The sequence below is a fragment of the Agrilus planipennis genome, unplaced genomic scaffold, assembly GCF_000699045.2.
Source record: "Agrilus planipennis isolate EAB-ADULT unplaced genomic scaffold, Apla_2.0 scaffold55, whole genome shotgun sequence".
Taxonomy (NCBI): domain Eukaryota; kingdom Metazoa; phylum Arthropoda; class Insecta; order Coleoptera; family Buprestidae; genus Agrilus; species Agrilus planipennis.
This window is the reverse complement of record NW_020438918.1, coordinates 1,502,633-1,521,027: the sequence shown is the minus strand read 5'-3', so window position 1 is coordinate 1,521,027 and position 18,395 is coordinate 1,502,633. Positions and strand designations below refer to the sequence as shown.

The window sequence follows — 18,395 nt, the reverse complement described above, 5'->3', positions numbered from 1 at the left end:
GTGACTAAGGAACTATTTGTTGGTATAGTGACGATGATTAAGAAACTATTTGCCGGTACAGTACCAGTGACCAAGAAATGATTTGCCGGTATAGTGCTGATGACTAAGAAACTATTTGCCGGTACTGTACGGGTGACTAAAAAGATATTTACCGGTACTGTACTGGTGACTAAGAAACTATTTGCCGGTACTGTACGGGTGACTAAAAAGCTATTTACCGGTACTGTACGGGTGACTAAGAAACTATTTACCGGTACGGTACCGCCGATTAAGAAATTATTTGCCGGCACAGTACCGGTGACTAAAAAACTATTTGCCGGTACTGTACGGGTAACTAAGAAACTATCTTCAGGTACGGTACCGGTGACTAAGAAATTTTTGCCAGTACAGTACCGGTGACTAAAAACTATTTGCCGGTACTGTACTGGTGACTAAGGAACTATTTATCGGTACTGTACCGGTGACAAAAAGCGTTTCGCCATTACGCTGTTACAATGTTTTTTGGTGCTGTAAATTGTATTGACTTTGAATTAAAAAATCCGAACGAAACATCGCAGAAATATAAACATATTTTCAATAATATTGTATTTAAATTCCTTCATTAACTAGTAATTAAAACAATCAAAAGACAAAAGAAAGTTTAATCAAGTAAATACATATATTATTTAAAGCATACATATGTGTGTAGATAAGAGTAAGAATAAGATTAACTATTGGTATAATAATAAATAATTAAAATAAATCAAAGCAATTTAAAAATGGATAAAGTCAAATTCACGATCCATCTTCAGGGTAATTATAAGCTTTTCAGTGTCGTTATCCCACTTAGCATCTCCCAATTGAGGATCTACCGGATGAGGAAGTGGGATGCTAAGCTTGAAGCGGGGTGAAGTTAAATTTAAGATTTCCTTTTCAACTTTTAAATCAATGTTATGATACTTTTCTTCGGGTAAATAAACACTAATTATCATGTCTTCGCAGCTGATGGTAGATGGAGTTTTTCCACCCATCTTAAATATAATAGATATTGTTGACTTAAATACGTATTAGAAAACAGAGCTAGGTTCAGATACTCGTAAAATGTATCCGAATATAAAACGGGATACAAGATCTAGATAAATTTTTGTATTGAAAATACTTCATGAAATTTAAGGTGAAAATATAAGTGTAAAGTTCAGGAAAACTTTGTCAAATAATAATTGGAAAATAATACCTAATACAATTATGTATGTATATATTAAAACTTATTATTTCTGTTTGGATTTTTTTTGTCAACACGAGTTTGAAAATTATCATCGGATAAGACAATCGGCTTATCCACTATTATAGAGCAGACAATATGATAAGAGATACCATTTCTCACTTGTACTATACGGGAAAGATTTAGATTTGTAGCCGTAGAAAGATAAAAAGTATCCGGATAGAGATACCTGTGGGATGGAGATAACAGATACATTTTTCCCAAAAGATTCGTATACATATTCTGTGTATACATATATAGTATCCGAATACCGGAAGTATGAATGAAAAATCCCTTTCCTTAGAGTAATTAGTTCAAATCTAAATTATATAACTTCATTTATTTTAATTATTTTTTTATAAAGTGACAATAAAGTAATATACGGCTTGTACCACTTTCATTATCCATAAGAATTACCTGTAAAAACACATCCGATGGTGTAACACTTTGCCTGTAACTTATATCCCATTGTGGAGTTTTTTTCCAATCGTCGTTTACAGTATTTTCGTTTAGAAATTCAAAGTCCTCAGGAGTGACCTTTGTTTCAATCTTTCTGTATTTATTTTCTCTCTCCTTCTGCTCTTTATTTAATTCGATCTTGTTTTTTGTTTTTGATTTCGTTCCAACATGCGAAGATTTGTCACCAGTTCCTGTTAAATGTAACATTTAGTATACAAAAATCTACTCCATATTCTCTATATTCTTTTTCCTACCTTCCTCCTCTTCAAGATGTTCTTCTTCAGAGTCCGAATAATCATGATATGTTTTAACATTCAAAAGTTCGGCCAATTTTAATACCATATTAGGATCTTCCATACTTTACAATTTTTTCCCACCGCGTCAACTATATTGACAAAACAATCTAAAAGCAATTTTCCTTTCTTTTAAATTTACGTTGCTATAGATAAATTCTATGTTTTATCAATAACATCATTTCTAGTATTTCGTAATTATATATTGTAATATTGTATTTTATAAAATAATTTGTTAATTTGATGTGAAAACAGAAAAGTATTTTATTATAGAAAAGCGGGCTTATTTAAATTAAAAATAAATAAAATACATTTGCTAGTCTACGTGCTGCCATCTGAACATACTTTTTTAAATTATATGCAAGTAAACGCACTTCGATCATAGATAGCGCAAACTTTCATGTTTAAAACTTCTTTTAGCAATGCTTTAGCATTATTTAGCAAATTTAGTATTTGAGGTTAGATTGGTCTGCCAACCAGACAAAGTTTGTTTTATAATAATAACTGTGCTTAAAAGAACATAAAACGTTAAAAATATTTAAAAATGGTTATTACAGAGACAACCGATGTGGAGATGAAAAGTGCCGACAGTCCTCCAGGTACTGAAGCTGTTGACAAGAAAGATACAGATTTACAAAATATCGTGGAAATACGAGAACAGTCCCGACAAATAGAAAAGGCGGTTTCAAACAAAGAAAATCGTTTCATATCACGCGTCCTACGAGGTCTCCCAACGACCCGTCGTAAATTAAATGGCATTGTTTTGAAGGGATTAATAAATCAACTATTTCCTCAAGGTGAAAAAGATGCATTACTCTGTTTTGTAGAAGACACCTCAGGGGGTTCAGATGCAGACTCTAATACCAGATCACGTTCTGCCACGAAGTCTCCCCTACCAGAGGTAGATGTGTATATACATCTCTTAATTTTAGTTCGTTTAATTGACAACAATAAACTTCCTGAAGCTGAACGTTGTGCACAAGCTCTTATGCAAAAAATTGTAAGCCAAAATCGCCGCAGCTTGGATCTATTGGCAGCCAAATTTTATTTTTATTATTCAAGAGTTGCTGAATTGTCAAATAAGCTAGATTCTATTCGTGGTTTTCTGTTGTCAAGATTAAGAACTGCTACTTTGCGAAATGACTTTGAAGGGCAAGCTGTGCTCATAAATTGCCTTTTAAGAAACTATTTACACTATTCATTATATGATCAAGCTGAGAAACTAGTAAGCAAATGTGTATTTCCTGAAATAGCAAGCAATAATGAATGGGCACGTTTCTTGTACTATTTGGGAAGAATAAAAGCTGCCCATTTAGAATATGGTGTTGCTCATAAGCATCTCGTTCAAGCTATGCGAAAAGCGCCCCAAAATGCAGCCGTTGGTTTCCGACAAACTGTTCAAAAGTTACTGGTTGTTGTGGAATTACTTTTAGGTAATATTCCAGAGAGACAAATATTCAGACAGGCAACGATGAGACGTTCATTGGCTCCCTACTTCCAGCTGACTCAAGCAGTACGAATGGGCAATCTTCAACGTTTCGGGGAAGTCCTTGAAAATTTCGGTCCACAATTTCGTCAGGATCACACTTTCACTTTGATCCTGCGTCTACGTCATAACGTTATTAAGACTGCTGTTCGTTCAATAGGACTTTCGTATTCTAGAATTTCTCCTCAAGACATTGCCAAAAAACTTGGAATTGATTCAGCTGAAGACGCTGAATTCATTGTCGCTAAATCGATAAGAGATGGCGTTGTGGAGGCTACTCTCGATCCATCCGGGGGATATATGCGCAGTAAAGAAAGTACCGATATTTACTGTACAAAGGAACCTCAGAACGCTTTTCATCAAAGGATTGCCTTTTGTTTGGATTTACATAATCAAAGTGTAAAAGCGATGCGTTATCCTCCTAAAGCATATGGAAAAGAATTAGAATCTGCAGAAGAACGTCGAGAAAGGGAACAACAAGATCTAGAATTAGCTAAAGAAATGGCTGAGGAAGATGATGATGGCTTTCCATAAATTTGTGGTGTCTTAATTTAATCAATTATATACTTTTGTTCTTAGTTCACAACTCATTTGTAACTTTGTCAAGTAGCATAATACCTTTTTCAGCTTTACGAGTATCCAAACACTTTATTAGAATTGTGTTATTTCTTATTTCCTGTTTAATAAATTTTTCTGCGATTATTGATAATTATTGTAGCAGTTGCTAATTCTGAAAAAATAGCAAATAGCAGTTTTAAGTCATTATTAAACTAATTTATGTAGCGCGTTATCGTATTATTTTGTACCCTATTTTTGAAATAACATTTAGCTGCTTCTTTTTCTTAAAATACTAATTAATTACTGCATTAATATTTTTTTTGAATCTGGGATTTTCAGATTCTAATTTTCTTTTGTACCAGTGGCGTAGTATGCTTCATAAAATAAAATTGGTGATTTAACAAAAGGAATTACTCTGCCTGTGAATAAGTTTATATACGTATATAAAAAGTATTTATTAGGTATTAGTACAAATACCATTTGTTAATACATATCACATTCAGCATATTCATATATAAACTGTAAAAGGTTTAAAACATATTTTAGATGAAGTAATTAATGTTTCAATTTGGAGAATTGTAAAGTAATTTCGATCAAATAAAGAGTGAAGTTCAAATAACTAATTGTTTCAACCTTTACTTTATGAGAATTGGGAATCATATTGAATAATAGGTAGGAAAACACAATTTCCACGTGGATGCTTTATGAAACCCTTAACAATTATTTCACTCTTCTAAGGCATCTTTAGAAGCAAAATTGCGTGGGTGAAACAATTGTCAAGAATTCAAGCATCTAATGGAAATTAAGTGTGTTTTCCTGGACTTGTTATTCAGAGTAAAATTCATTTGAATAAAAAAGTATTTTAGGTGTTCATTGTTTACATTCGAATACATATAATATAGGATAGAATTTAGGTATTACTGTTTTATTTTTAGCATACTAAAAATTTATGATAGCATTCACTTATTTCTTAAATATAACCAAAAATAGAATAACATTCCTTTTAGCTCTACATAATCTCAGATACGACACTGATGTGGAAGAGGATAAGGTGAAATTGACAGACCTGATATTTTTTATGCTCAAAAAAGCTGTCCATATTTACTGTCAATGGTCATTCCATTTTATAAATCTGTAATTTAATATTTGATAGCAAATGGCGAGTCTTTTCTAGATAAGGAAGAAACAAAAAATTTTGCAAAATAGCTTCAAAAACAAATATCGTTTTAGAATCGTCAAGGTAATGTAGAATTAAAGATGCTATCATAAACCAGGTTATGTCAGTGTCCTTTTTAACAGTTTATTAATTCTAGTGATAGTGAAGAAACGTTTTTCTAATTGCTGCAACATATTAGGTGAATCCTGCAATTACGTTTGTGATGTGAATGAAAAGGATGTGAGTAAAAGTAAATTTTTAATTATTTCTACTTAACAGTGGCGAATTTTCAGAAATTCGCTTACAAGTTTCAATGTAGTCTGGAGATGGTGTGTAAAGAGGATGTTTTATTATGGTTTAAGGACTTAGAAGGCTATAAACGGATAGAATTTATGTATGAATTAATAAACATGTGTGTTTCATTTGAAGTTCGGTTATTAGGTAGTTGCATTGAAGAAATAGGAAAGCACAGTTATCAAGAGCTCCGTGGTCCTGCTATTACAGCAAATGACATTGATAAACTGTCCAAAGATGGTACCTTTAGTAATGGTTTATTAGATGAAACAACACGACATCGAGCTGTAATTTACTTATCATTATTGTCATCACGAAACTGTAAATGTGCAGAATGGTTTTACAAGAAGTTATTAAGGACAGAATCTATAGAATCTTATATAGTGAATAATAATTGTAAAGATGAAAATCTATTAAGTGAACTTTTGTTATTGTACACCATAGCATTCTATCATCCTGCCTTTACCTTTGAACAGAAGACATTTTTTGGTAACATGCTTACCTATCTTATGGAACAAAAAGAAAGGAAAAGAAGAATATCACCTAAACCATTTGGAGGATATCCTCCCGGATTTGGATATCCTATGACACCTAAGATTTCAGTAAGTTTTTTGCTGCATTTAGTTTTATTGAAAATTACACTTTATTAACTATGTTTACTTATCCTTTTTTCTAAAAATATGCTATAAATCTTGGGAAAAAATAAATAATGAATAACTTTTCAAGCAACCCCTGCCTGAAATTTCTCAGATACCTGTGAAGACAGCATCTCCTATGTGTCATGGTGATTCAACAAATATCCATCATCATCCACCTTGTCTTCCAGCTCAGCCTACATTGGGAACACCTCTGGAGTTTGTGCAAATGTGGACAAGACCTGCACCATTCCCTGGTACTATTAGTGGTGCTCCAGATGTAAGATTCTTTTATTTAAAATTTTATTTTGGGTGTACTAATTCTTTGTTATAATGCAGGTAGCTCCTTTTCCACCCCAACCCATCTCTCCTATTATTAGTCAGCCTTCTTCACCAACAGCGAGTAGAGCGGCATCGCCTCATCGGACAGCCTTTCCCCCAATAAGGTCAACGACAGTCCTACAACCTCTTCCACCCATTACGTTACAATCACAACCCCCGTCCATTGAAATTATGCCTCAGTTACCTTTAGATCCGCTCTCTCACACCTCCGTCATGGGATCCTTTTCAAATGACTTAAAAAACGCCGACGACGAAGTAAGTAACTTAAGCAACAATACTCTTTCCATCACTCCGTTATCTAACCAGCATAATACCCTAGAGCGTCCCCAAAAATAGTCTTCAGCAGAAGCAAAATCATTCATTCATAAGTTTCCAACTACTTGATTTATTGTATTTTAATCTTTCAAAGGAAAAAGTCATGAAACTTAATTATTATTTATGTTTTGAAAAAAATCAACTTTTTCGTACGTTGTTTTTTCAAACAGATCTAACGAAATAAATGTTGTAGCATCTGATGAAGACGCTCGATTAGGTTGTATTATTATTATATTAAAATTCTTGGATTTTGCAAGTGTATATTAAGCACCGTCACTAACTAGTTAAACAGTAGTGGTTGACTGATGGGTTAAGCTTCAGCCAAGATTGGGTTAAAGAAATTGTTTTTTTACTTATATAAATAACAAAAGTCTGGTTTTGTAAAGTTTTTCTTTTGAATCGTAGCTAAGTCACATACAAGACGATAAACCTCGAGATAACAATTCATGGCTGGCGTCGATGGTTGTTCCTGTAGATATCAAGCCACCTAACGGAATAAGATTTCCACCTTATAAGGTTCCTCCACCTTCGTCACAACAGTATTTCTTTGAGCAAATGCAGGCTTTGAACTTAGACGGCGAAAGTTCATTGCATCGATCAAACTCGAGTTCATCAACAAGTAGCTTAAATCAATCTCCACCTGATACGCCAACCATAACTCCCACGACAACACCTCATGGTCCTGGTCGGGGCGCAATTGCACCTACGTCGTCATCCGATGGGAAAGTGCGCGTGAACGGTCTCCCGTCGGCTCCGCCACCTCCGTTGCCATATGCACCCCTGTGCGATACGTCTTGTCCTCCACCGCCCCCGCCCGTGCCTTACACGAACTATCCACCGCACCGTACCGTTTTTCAATATACGCAATCGTTTAGGCCCCCGTTTAGCTGTCCGTACACTTATCAACCTGCTGAAAATGTTATTTATTCATCGTATAGCGGTGCTCCATACGTTCCGATTATGATTTCAGGCGGTGCTGCGGCTCCACCACTTCCGCCCAGGAATTCGAACTGTTATAATTGTGGTGCATGCGGACATATCGGTGCCGAGTGCCCCGCCCAAACCATAGAGGAGATCACTCAAAAAAAGGCTTATACTTTGGAATTTAATGCATCGTTGCCCGATACGGACAACAAGTGATAATTAACATTAGGCGGCCATTAAGAGCACGTGTTGTTTTGTTTCTCTCATGCGTCATTGTCAAATTGAATCACTGAAAATTGTTACACTAATAGTTTGGAGTTGCCTGTGTGAGTTATACAGTTTTACTGTGCCCATGACTCGACTATCTTGTAGTTGTGTTTTTTCTTTTAAGACGAAGCCGAAGTCGTCAAGAGACTGAAAGCTATCACCTAATGAATATTATTATTATACTGATTGTAAATGTGTAAATTTGTTGATTTTATTTGTGTGAAAAGTTTACTGCGAACGTTTTTGGATGAAAGCATGCTAATGGAAAAAAGAAATGCAAAGAGATTATGCCAGTTTTTTTGTGATTTAANATCGCTCGTGAAATCAAAGTTTCAATTCTGCTTTGTAATTAAAAAACAAAATGCGCATGATTTGAGATCTGTAGTGTAACTATTATCTATGGAAGTGTAATTTGGGTTGCCAATCTCTTACAAACGAAAGAATGACGTGTTGAAGTTTGTTAGGATTTCATTAATTAGTGTATGTGGAGTTTTAAACTGTGTCTTGTGTTTTCCCAAAAAGTTGTAAGTTAATAGTTCAATATTTGTGTTTGTGTAGCTAAAACAAAATTATGTATAAAGCTACTAAAAACGAACTAATTTAACCGTTATTTTCAGGATGGCAGACAGAGGAATGTGAAATAATTTGATTTTATGTTTTATTTTTTACCACGCAAAATTTAAGCATCATTTATTTATTTTAGTAGATCATATGCTTTTGAAATATATAGCTTTTTTTATTTATTATACAATACATTATGGAAGGAGGCCGGTAAGTCAATAGGAATATATTTTAACATTACATTAAAACAATTTCATTCAGGTTTTCCTTGTTGTTACTGGAGCCTGGTGAAATATACTTTGAAGATTTCAGTGCAATTTTTATTCCAGTGGATACAACACCAAACACTTATGATATTAAAAAGCAGCCTGGTCGATTAAAATTATGTTCTAAATCTCTAGTCTTTGACCCAAAAGATATCAGTAAACCCTTAATAAAGATACCTTTAAAAGACTGTGACATTTTAGAACAGTGGAAAGGTTCAGCAAAATTTTTACAAAGTAACAATGTTTTAAGTGTTCACTGTAGACAGTACATATTTATAGAAATTATTTTAAAAGCTAAATACTTTGGTGTTTTAACAAGATGACTCACTTAACGATTCGTTGTTTTTCTCTATCGATTTTAAACGATTGAACTGCTTTCCTTTTAACCAATATTCTGACAATGGCTCTCACAGAATAAAAATCAAGATTCGTTAAACGTTGTATATCTTTCATAGTTATGCCTTTTGAATCGGAATCAAATACAATTTTAAAAACTTGCGTTAATGTAGAGTCGGTTAACGAAATTTCGCTTAGAGCTTCATCGTCTGTAAAAACAACTTGTTTAAAAGTATTATTGACAGTTTTTAGTATAAATACCTGAAGACAAGTCTGAGACATTTTCTTCATTCCAGCAACTTGCTACATTTAACTGAGGGTCGATAAGTTCTATTGCTCTAACAGTTTTTTCCTTATCTTTCTTTTTCAATTTCCACTCATATTTGGGTGCATCAGGATAAAAATCTCTATATCGTAATGGCTAAAAATAAAATATACTGAGTAAATTACTACTTATTGGAGGGTTTATCTAAATAAATAGAAAAATTAGGAAATTCTTAATGTTCTTATTGATTGATCCTTAGAATAACTTACCACATCAGTCCTTACAAATTTTTGAAAGATTGGTAATTTTAAAAGCTTGGAAATTTCTTCATTATTTGAAAATAATTTTCTGAGTTCCACATAATCCATTCGATAATGGGGCTTTTCTTTCAAAATATTTACAATTTTTTCTGTAAGTACTTGTGCTTTTGGTTTTCTTTCATTATAAAACTTGAGTAAATGTAAAACGTTTCCATTCATATTTGAATTGTTACTTTTCATCATAAAAGTTTGTTTGGTAATTAAAAGCTTTTCTTCCAATAATTTGCGATAATAAAATAACGTTTTAGGATCTTTTGCTATACATTGGAGTGACATTTTTCCTTGTGTTACTTCACCCTGCTTTCTTGAACGACCAATTCTTTCCAAAACACAATACTGACTATCCATAAGTTCTACTAAAGGATCACAGAGATCATTAAAAAGGGAATGTTTTCTCAGATTTTGTGAGGCAACAATAACAAGTTTATTTCCATATCTAAAAATTACTAACAAATAGTTTCTATTAAAAACACAATATAATAACGTTTAATCTCACTTTTCCATCAGTTCATACCAGTTTAGCTCTCTAACTTCATTTGAAACTAGTTTTCTTGAATAATAATCTTTACATGAACCAACTATCCCATTCTGTTTATCATTAACTGGAGAATATTCATAAATGTCAGGAACTTTCTTTAAAAACAAAAAAAAGGGATTATAAGCAGACATTACCTTTAGTTGATTTCAATATTATTGTGCAACTTACAACATCTAAAACCAATCCCAACTCATCATCTATATTTTGATAACGATCATGTACAAATAAATTTGGTCTAGGATTTTCTAACTCATAAAAGTCAATTTCTTTTCTGTATCTGATATTTTCCCATACATAGTTCTTTAGTTTATCACTGATATATGTATCTTCTAATGCATTAACAATTCTAGTCCATAAACCTATACAAAGTAAACCTGCACAAAAGTTTATCTTAAAAATATTCAAATAACCACCTTCAATAGTAATTCCATCAAGCCCTTCCAAAGCAACTTCAAGAGCACCTATTTCACACAGGTCACAATAAAGGTCTATGTTACAAGTTTTTACTTTATTTTTATATTTGATGGTTTCCTCAACAAACTCCACAATGTACTTATTTTTATTTGTAAAATCTTCGGTTGATGATCTTGTCAATGCAACCTCATTTTTGTTAGCACTGGGGCAATTGTCCGGTCTATTTACTTCTCCTGGAGGGTTGTTTTGTTTAAAATCCTTTTTTTGACTACATAAATCCATTTTTTTTATCCTATTAACATTACAATTACTTGATAATAAAAGAAACGTATTTTCGAGAAAGAAAAAATTACGTTTAAAATAAAAGAACAACTTATAAAAACCTACTGAATCTTGTTCATTAAAAAGGAAATGTTGCTTTTTTCTTAATTATTTTAATGTAATTTGTTCACGGCAAGAATTTGTTGTGAATAAACGTTAACTGCTTAGTAACACTGTCATAATCCTTATATATTTAACAACATTGTCGTATAGAAAATCCCAAAATGTCTTCTGTGAAATTGAACCCGGCATTAAAAGAACTTCGCCTACATTTATGTCCACAAAGTGCAACTAGCGAGGGCGTAAGGTAATACAGTGATATTTTTTTTTTTAATTTATGCATTAAATAAAAAAACTGAATTTGTTTCTAATATGAGTTATTTTCGCTTTTATAGGAAATTTATTCAAGAATACTATGTGAAAATAAAAACGGATAATCCGAAACTTCCAATTCTAATAAGAGAATGTTCTTTTGTAATACCAAAGATGTGGGCAAGACTTTGTAAGTATCGTATTTTGTTAAGTTTCAATACTGGCAGACCTCCAAGGAAATATATACTTGATTCAAAACGTCGCTAGTAATAAATTGCACATAGGTAATACTATATCTATCTACTTTGTAGCTAAAGGAAAAGAAGTGTGTGTAAATCTTGAAGGCATGAAATCAGATGATATAATGAAGACTATTGTAAATTTTTCTGAGAAAAAGTGTTAAGATATTAGAGAATATGTAATTGATTTTCCGTTTAAATTAATTTTAAAAATAAACACATTATAAAGACGTAATGTATTTAAAAAGACCAATAACGCTACATTATACTACATGCATTCTAATTTGAAGGATGATTTATTTTCATAAACATTCCCAATGTTGTAATAGCCATGGGCTTTACTTCAACACAAATCTCTTTAAAATCATGAAATTCCGTAGCAGGAACTACAACAAAAAATAATAATAATTAGCAAATAAATGGAAAAATCCTACCTACCTTTTTGAGGTTCTTCAAATGTAGACCAAAGGGTGCTCTTTTGATGTTCGTATGCTACTAGTTTAACACAGCCCAAATCTTGCAGATACTACAAGAAACAAATGTCAGCGCTTTTTGAAAAGACAATATTAATTTTTGATTTTACATTTACAAGGTGGTATACTTCTACATGTTTTAAGTAAATTAATTCTTTTGTAAGCTGATTTATGTTTATCAACGGATGAGTTATACAACTGGTAAGTCCTAAATGCAGCCAATTCTCTAAGATTTTTAGATTCAAAGAACCATTCACTCGAGTCCATGGGAATATTTGAATCTCTATGTCCATAGATTTCCTTTAAAAAGAAATATTCAGCACAAAGATTAAACAGCGTCAATGACATTTTTACTTAAAGGAATCGTCTTTTTTGAGGGCAAAAGATTTACAAATCCACACAGCCCTGTAATCAGTATGTACACATTTTAAAAAAGTTACTCCTGTCATAAAGAAAATTCCACATTCAATCAAGATTCTCGTTATTTCTAATAATTTTGACTTTTCTATAACATTAGAAAATGTTTCCTGCAAAATATATCATAAGAATCTTATTATTGTGGAAAATAATACAATTATAGATACCTTTATCTCTTTCATTGACGCACCTAAAACATTTTTGTCCTTTACATAGTTAACGAGTTCTACAATTGTTTCTAAATCAGAATCATAGCCTTTTTCATACATCTTGGCTTTCATTATGGCTTCATCATAAGGAAACTTGGAAAGAATTGCTGATCTAATATAAATCAACAAATTAACTTAATAAAACCAATTTAATTTATTTATAATTTACCTTTTAATTTTGTTGATTAGTTCGTCGCATTTCCTAGGAAATTCTTCATGATAATACCTATACAACTCTTCTTCCTTTTCTATATGTAAATTAGCTTCAGGGCAATTAATTATATAATGCTGATCAAGTTTATCTAAATATTCATCATTGTCATCGGGGAAAAGCCCTTTTTTTAAAAGGTATACCAATTTAGTTGGACCAGGAATCAAACTGTCTTCATCTGAATTATCTTCGGCTATTTTTTTCATTATAGTTGCTATGGGCCAAGATGCAATTTCCTTATTAGTTTTCGGAAACTGTTTGTATACTTCGGTTGTCCTTTTTGGAGTCTCTTTTGGTACATTAGACGAAGATGGTTGATCATCCAAAAGATTTTTACTGGGCGATTTCTCATAATTTTCTAGATTTGTATTAGATTGTACAGGTAATGTCTGTGACTGGCCCAATATTTCACATCGATTCTTAAAATCTGCATATTCCACATGTTTTAATCTAACAGGCTGGTTTACATTCTGGCACGAATCATTATTACTTTTCGATTTTTCTATTTCACCTTTAGTAGGTAATGTATGTGACCACAACCAACTTTTGGCATCCGGTAGTGAAGATCCAGTTTGACTTTCTTCCTCTGTAGTGGTTTCTTCGGGCACTTTCCTATCGAAATTTTCATCTTCTTCATCGTTCATCTCTTCTTCACAGTCAAACTCACCGTCTCGTTCTAAATTTTCGTAAATGTTATTAATAACTGATTCAATCATATCATCTACAGCACTTTTGTTGCTTGTATTATGACAGCTTGGTGTTCTAATTGCCACAGAATTTAAGACTCTACTAGAAAGGGTAAATGTTTGAACACCCCGAATGGGTACAGCAGGCGTAACTGATGATGTTGACATACAAACGGATTCATTTGGTTCTGATTTTTGTTCTGGCGATAGTTCACAGGATTGTTCATCGTCTTTATAATAAGAACCATCATTAATCATTGTTAACAGTCTTTTGTAGCGAACTGCAAGTACTTTAATAAGTTCTGTATGATCTGAAATGTTGGGGTTTAAGGCTAGAGGTTCGCTTGGAATTTTTAAAAAGACAGTAACTTTTGCAGTCATTATTAATTCAACAAAACCTAATATATTTCCAACCGTGAAATCTTTCATTAAAAATCCAGTTTCTTGAACGGGCTCAGTGATGTTCTTGTAAGTACACATGTCCTTAAAAGCACTAGCCGATTCAAAATAAGCATCCTTCGAAAATTTTGCTGTATTTTGTAAAAAAGTGTATCTGAAATTTAACTGAAATGACGTAGATGTAATGAAACTTCTCTTTTCCTTTCTTTTGGCATTTTTCTTTGATGAAATCATTTCGCTGTCTCTCAAATCCGTAATTGCTTTACGCAGAAGTGGATCGGGATATCTCTGATACACTTGAAACATTTGAAAAGACCAACCGATTTTGTCAGCTTTACAGCTTAAGGAACTATGCACAATAGTCTTAACTGTTTCAGTTAATATTTCTTTTTCATTCGTTGGTTCATAGTAACAGGGTTTACTAGAATAAGTAGTATCTTTTGAAAAATCGAAATTCATCAAAGATGCAGCCTTATCAGGCGTTAAAAGATCAACGATTGGTCCTTTAAAAAAATAACGATCTTCATCATTGCCGTAATTAAACTTCTGTTGATGAAAATATAAATATGCAGCTAAAGCAACAAATGCACTGTAATATTCTTTTTGGTTTATTGTGTTTTTGGAAACTCTTTCTCGAAAAGGACCAAATATTTTTTTAATAAATGGACTACTTTTCATTAATGCCAATTGTGCTTCGATTACACGAGCAACAATCTCATCTCTATGCAACCACATGATTCTTCGATGGCATGCTTGTGCTGTTTTGGATAAGCTTATAGGGGAAAATTTGTGAAGCACATCCCTGATTACGTGATAAGAAACAACTCTGTTGCGGTACTGTTCGCAAAAATAAAGTGAAGTAGTTCTCAAAATTAAAAGAAGTTCGTCTTCGGACTTTTTCCACACGCTTCGTGATTGCTTTATTTTCTTTAGAATTTTACGGTCGATATCATCGACTGATATAGTTCTACGTGCTTTTTTCATATTTCGACGAGGTAATATTTCCCGTAATTCTTTTTTGATGGTGCGCTTGTTCCTTTTATGTGCGCTTTTTGTTATTTTAGATGTACTCTTATTCTCTGTAGTTGGTAATGAAATATTTTTTTTTGAATTTGATTGCATTTTTTGTAAATCAGCATACTTTACTGGTTTAACATTTATCTCTTCTATACGCCTTTTCCTCACTCCTGTTAATCGCATGGTGGGAGATATTTCATCAAAATCATGTTTTTTTTGTTTAGTCCATGACCAATTGCGTTTTAAATGCGGCCAAAGAGATGAATCGAGACCAGCAGAACCTTTGCGATCACCAGGTACTTCACCATCATCGTCTTTAAATGCAGTTTCTGGTGTTTTTGGCAATACTGCTTTGACCATGGTGGGCTTGAAATTAACATTATCTATTTGAATAACTTCCCCGATGAGTGCGTTTCTCTGACCTAATTGCGTTTGCATAGTTATTGCCCATAAATGATGCCAATATGAATCGACGTCGCTGATATTGTTGAATTCAAATCGCATTTGCTCGTATTCCCTATCTTCGATTTGGTGATAGCCTGGTTTGGATACATCCGTATCTAAAAGGGACGTCCTGCGATTTAAATAAATGAACATTTGATCTTTTTCTCGCATTTTTTGAGGGCCAAATTGTAACAGGCCCATGTAACATAACAGAACAAGATCTTCGTGAAAAGAAAATAGATATTTACGCCTAAACATCATACCATTCAAAATGTTTAATGGTAAAAATTTAATGGGAAGGTGTTGCCTAACGGGGTGCTTCAGATAATGATCTATATTAGGTATTACATAATTTACATTGATAATTTTGAAGAAAATAGAAACAGGTAATCGTAAAATAATATCTGATACTAAGGCCCACCCTTCAGGCCAATCGGCATGTTTTGGCAAGGGTGAAACAAACATTTCCGAACAAACTTCTTCACCGTAAAGTGGAGGAAGCTCTTGCATGCTTTCTTCGTCCATGAGTATTTTTGATTCAAAAAGAACCCGTCGTATATCATTCGAAATGGTTTTACGTTCGCCATATATTAAATTAAAGAGAAATTTGTGCAAAATCTTAGCTCTGATAAATTTGGGACAGTAACCGTAAGTTTTTCCAATAAAATAATTGTATTTTAAGGTGGGCCGTAGACCAGTCGTTAAGCTTTTCAGTTCCCCAACACTCATATCGACTGTACGAGAATCGAGTAAATTTCGAACATTTTGTTTCTTTTTGTCGTCTTTTACAGATTTCGCAACAGATAGTTTAATTTTTAATTGTTCTACTGCAGACATTAGTATATAATGGTCTAGACCTACTGATGGATGGCATACTATGTATTTAATTTGAAACGTATTTTCCATTTTAGCAACGACCTTTATTACTTTTAAGAATCCCTGGACAACTAGTCTTCCAATTAGTCTTTGCATCGTTTTCTTATCAATTTTCGTTTTGTACCCTTTTTCTTCTTCAATTTTATGCATTAAATTACACAGTTTAATGAGCTCAGGAAAAACCATTTCCTCTCGTATCTTTTCTATTATCGCATTTGCTCGAACGTTCTTTTTTACAGTAGAGCCGTACTCTGCTTTATATTTAGAATCATCAGTGGCGAATTTTTTCGGAAGAGTGGAAGCATAATACGAAACTTCAACATTGTCTTTGTCCACCGTTTTCTTTAATAACACGGGATTTAATCCCATTAAACGAAAATCCATTGCACTTCGGGTATTTTTTTCATCTTCTTCAATATCAGTAGTAGTTTTATCGAATACTTCATTTTTTTCGGTTTGAAGTGCTTCTAAAGAACTAGTACAAATTTCATCAATTTTTGTTCTTTTATTCGTTGTGAGTGGCTCAGAATCAAAACTTTTCCTTTTTTTGGGTAGAGCCGGTGACATTTCAAAATCATTGATGGAATGTAACTTTTGAAAATTAATTATGGAAATATCAGAGTTCAACTGATAATATTTGTACTGAAAATGTTCTTCTATATTCTTTTTAATTCTATCTTCAATTTCAGACAAACTGGATGTATCAATGAATCGAATAAGCTCAGAAATGCGCTTGAGAAGTTGTGAAATATCCTCCTTGAGTTGTTTTGAACTTATACTTTCAATACTTTCAGAAAACAGTTTTTTAAATATATTATATATTCTTTCTGGAACAGGTTCAACTGGTTTTTGTGGTCTGTTAATTTTTACTCCAGTCTTTATGTTAGCAGTGAATTTTACCGAATTCGTATTCTTAATTATTTTTGAACATATTTGATTAAAAGTTTGAGACGTTCCCTGAGGAAAAACGTTTATGGTAAACTTTCTTTGACATGGGCTAAAACTGAATGAATTCTTACAAAGATTTGATTCAATTTGTAAGAGATTTTTATATGTTTCTAATGATTCTTTGTCATTTTTGTCTTTTTCTGCTTTCATTAGCTCAGAAGAATCTAATAATGATCCTGACTCTGCTTGTAGACTACTCAGTCTTTTATTATTTATTTTGTGATAATTTAAATCTTTTCTTAGATTTCTAACTAAAATTCCAGTATTGTTTGAAATATTTACAAAGGCTTTCAAGGAATTTTCAAACTGACTTTCAATATTTAAAGTTGGTGATGATTCCAAATGATATTCATCAATACCTAACAAATTTGAGATGTGCTGATTTGATTGTTTTAAAACTTCTTTATTCTCATTACTTTTCTTAGGTTCTTGAGTTGTTGACTTCTTTACATAATATCTATAATGTTTATAGAAATTATTTTAAAAGCTAAATACTTTGGTGTTTTAACAAGATGACTCACTTAACGATTCGTTGTTTTTCTCTATCGATTTTAAACGATTGAACTGCTTTCCTTTTAACCAATATTCTGACAATGGCTCTCACAGAATAAAAATCAAGATTCGTTAAACGTTGTATATCTTTCATAGTTATGCCTTTTGAATCGGAATCAAATACAATTTTAAAAACTTGCGTTAATGTAGAGTCGGTTAACGAAATTTCGCTTAGAGCTTCATCGTCTGTAAAAACAACTTGTTTAAAAGTATTATTGACAGTTTTTAGTATAAATACCTGAAGACAAGTCTGAGACATTTTCTTCATTCCAGCAACTTGCTACATTTAACTGAGGGTCGATAAGTTCTATTGCTCTAACAGTTTTTTCCTTATCTTTCTTTTTCAATTTCCACTCATATTTGGGTGCATCAGGATAAAAATCTCTATATCGTAATGGCTAAAAATAAAATATACTGAGTAAATTACTACTTATTGGAGGGTTTATCTAAATAAATAGAAAAATTAGGAAATTCTTAATGTTCTTATTGATTGATCCTTAGAATAACTTACCACATCAGTCCTTACAAATTTTTGAAAGATTGGTAATTTTAAAAGCTTGGAAATTTCTTCATTATTTGAAAATAATTTTCTGAGTTCCACATAATCTAAATATCTTTTATT

The 18,395-nt window shown here is 32.5% G+C and overlaps 6 protein-coding genes across 8 annotated transcripts in view; 3 read left to right on the top strand and 3 right to left on the bottom strand.

The window, feature by feature from the left end:
• Positions 1-644: 644 nt before the first annotated feature.
• LOC108740098 lies at positions 645-2,209 on the bottom strand. The gene is made up of 3 exons (XM_018474293.2): positions 1,954-2,209; positions 1,658-1,890; positions 645-1,010 (listed from the first exon to the last, which is right to left on the bottom strand). Exons 1-3 carry the CDS (start codon positions 2,054-2,056, stop codon positions 753-755), a joined length of 594 nt encoding a protein of 197 aa, XP_018329795.1. The 5' UTR covers positions 2,057-2,209; the 3' UTR covers positions 645-752.
• A 210-nt stretch (positions 2,210-2,419) lies between these two features.
• Positions 2,420-4,263, top strand: LOC108740120 (probable 26S proteasome non-ATPase regulatory subunit 3). Its single transcript, XM_018474325.1, has one exon. It carries the CDS (start codon positions 2,537-2,539, stop codon positions 4,010-4,012), a length of 1,476 nt encoding a protein of 491 aa, XP_018329827.1. The 5' UTR covers positions 2,420-2,536; the 3' UTR covers positions 4,013-4,263.
• Positions 4,264-5,049: 786 nt separating this feature from the next.
• Positions 5,050-8,273, top strand: LOC108740118 (leucine-rich repeat extensin-like protein 5). Of its 3 annotated transcripts, none has more exons than XM_018474323.2 (6): positions 5,055-5,276; positions 5,350-5,432; positions 5,486-6,088; positions 6,237-6,401; positions 6,461-6,718; positions 7,184-8,273. In XM_018474323.2, the coding sequence occupies exons 3-6, from the start codon at positions 5,519-5,521 to the stop codon at positions 7,916-7,918; spliced, it is 1,728 nt and encodes a 575-aa protein (XP_018329825.1). In that variant the 5' UTR covers positions 5,055-5,276; positions 5,350-5,432; positions 5,486-5,518; the 3' UTR covers positions 7,919-8,273. The 3 variants fall into 3 exon arrangements, with proteins under 3 accessions (XP_018329826.1, XP_018329825.1, XP_018329824.1); XM_018474322.2 differs by having other exon boundaries at positions 5,057-5,276; positions 6,213-6,401; XM_018474324.2 differs by lacking the exon at positions 6,461-6,718 and having other exon boundaries at positions 5,050-5,276; positions 6,213-6,401.
• Positions 8,274-9,107: 834 nt separating this feature from the next.
• Positions 9,108-18,395, bottom strand: part of LOC108740112 (general transcription factor 3C polypeptide 1) — a 10,658-nt gene continuing 1,370 nt past the window's right edge. Inside the window, exons 2-7 of the mRNA XM_025973725.1 lie at positions 10,669-10,969; positions 10,424-10,614; positions 10,214-10,350; positions 9,667-10,153; positions 9,394-9,553; positions 9,108-9,341 (exon numbers count right to left, since the gene is read on the bottom strand). Of these exons, the coding sequence (XP_025829510.1) occupies positions 9,121-9,341; positions 9,394-9,553; positions 9,667-10,153; positions 10,214-10,350; positions 10,424-10,614; positions 10,669-10,951 (1,479 nt within the window). The 5' untranslated portion in view covers positions 10,952-10,969 and the 3' untranslated portion in view covers positions 9,108-9,120. The remainder of the gene's footprint in view (positions 9,342-9,393; positions 9,554-9,666; positions 10,154-10,213; positions 10,351-10,423; positions 10,615-10,668; positions 10,970-18,395) is intronic.
• LOC108740117 (NADH dehydrogenase [ubiquinone] 1 alpha subcomplex subunit 2-like) lies at positions 11,008-11,802 on the top strand. The gene is made up of 3 exons (XM_018474321.2): positions 11,008-11,297; positions 11,386-11,492; positions 11,614-11,802. The coding sequence occupies exons 1-3, from the start codon at positions 11,215-11,217 to the stop codon at positions 11,703-11,705; spliced, it is 282 nt and encodes a 93-aa protein (XP_018329823.1). The 5' UTR covers positions 11,008-11,214; the 3' UTR covers positions 11,706-11,802.
• Positions 11,761-18,320, bottom strand: LOC108740109 (the record flags this gene model as incomplete). The annotated part of the gene is made up of 9 exons (XM_025973711.1): positions 11,761-11,927; positions 11,980-12,067; positions 12,125-12,314; positions 12,369-12,541; positions 12,599-12,752; positions 12,810-17,678; positions 17,743-17,959; positions 18,012-18,171; positions 18,285-18,320. Coding segments are annotated over 9 exons (5,994 nt in total), but the record flags the coding sequence as incomplete, so codon positions are not given.

What these genes read in the sequence shown, in the direction of transcription:
- LOC108740098 (XM_018474293.2), bottom strand. Translation starts at nt 2,056, where the DNA reads ATGGAAGATCCTAATATGGTATTAAAATTGGCCGAACTTTTGAATGTT. An exon ending in ACATCTTGAAGAGGAGGAAG is followed by an intron (nt 1,891 to 1,953) that starts GTAGGAAAAAGA and finishes TACATTTAACAG; the next exon opens with GAACTGGTGACAAATCTTCG. An exon ending in CATCGGATGTGTTTTTACAG is followed by an intron (nt 1,011 to 1,657) that starts GTAATTCTTATG and finishes ATTATATTTAAG; the next exon opens with ATGGGTGGAAAAACTCCATC.
- LOC108740120 (XM_018474325.1), top strand. Translation starts at nt 2,537, where the DNA reads ATGGTTATTACAGAGACAACCGATGTGGAGATGAAAAGTGCCGACAGT.
- LOC108740118 (XM_018474322.2), top strand. Translation starts at nt 5,519, where the DNA reads ATGGTGTGTAAAGAGGATGTTTTATTATGGTTTAAGGACTTAGAAGGC. An exon ending in CTATTAGTGGTGCTCCAGAT is followed by an intron (nt 6,402 to 6,460) that starts GTAAGATTCTTT and finishes GTTATAATGCAG; the next exon opens with GTAGCTCCTTTTCCACCCCA. An exon ending in TAAAAAACGCCGACGACGAA is followed by an intron (nt 6,719 to 7,183) that starts GTAAGTAACTTA and finishes TTTGAATCGTAG; the next exon opens with CTAAGTCACATACAAGACGA.
- LOC108740117 (XM_018474321.2), top strand. Translation starts at nt 11,215, where the DNA reads ATGTCTTCTGTGAAATTGAACCCGGCATTAAAAGAACTTCGCCTACAT. An exon ending in GCAACTAGCGAGGGCGTAAG is followed by an intron (nt 11,298 to 11,385) that starts GTAATACAGTGA and finishes TCGCTTTTATAG; the next exon opens with GAAATTTATTCAAGAATACT. An exon ending in AAAGATGTGGGCAAGACTTT is followed by an intron (nt 11,493 to 11,613) that starts GTAAGTATCGTA and finishes TCTACTTTGTAG; the next exon opens with CTAAAGGAAAAGAAGTGTGT.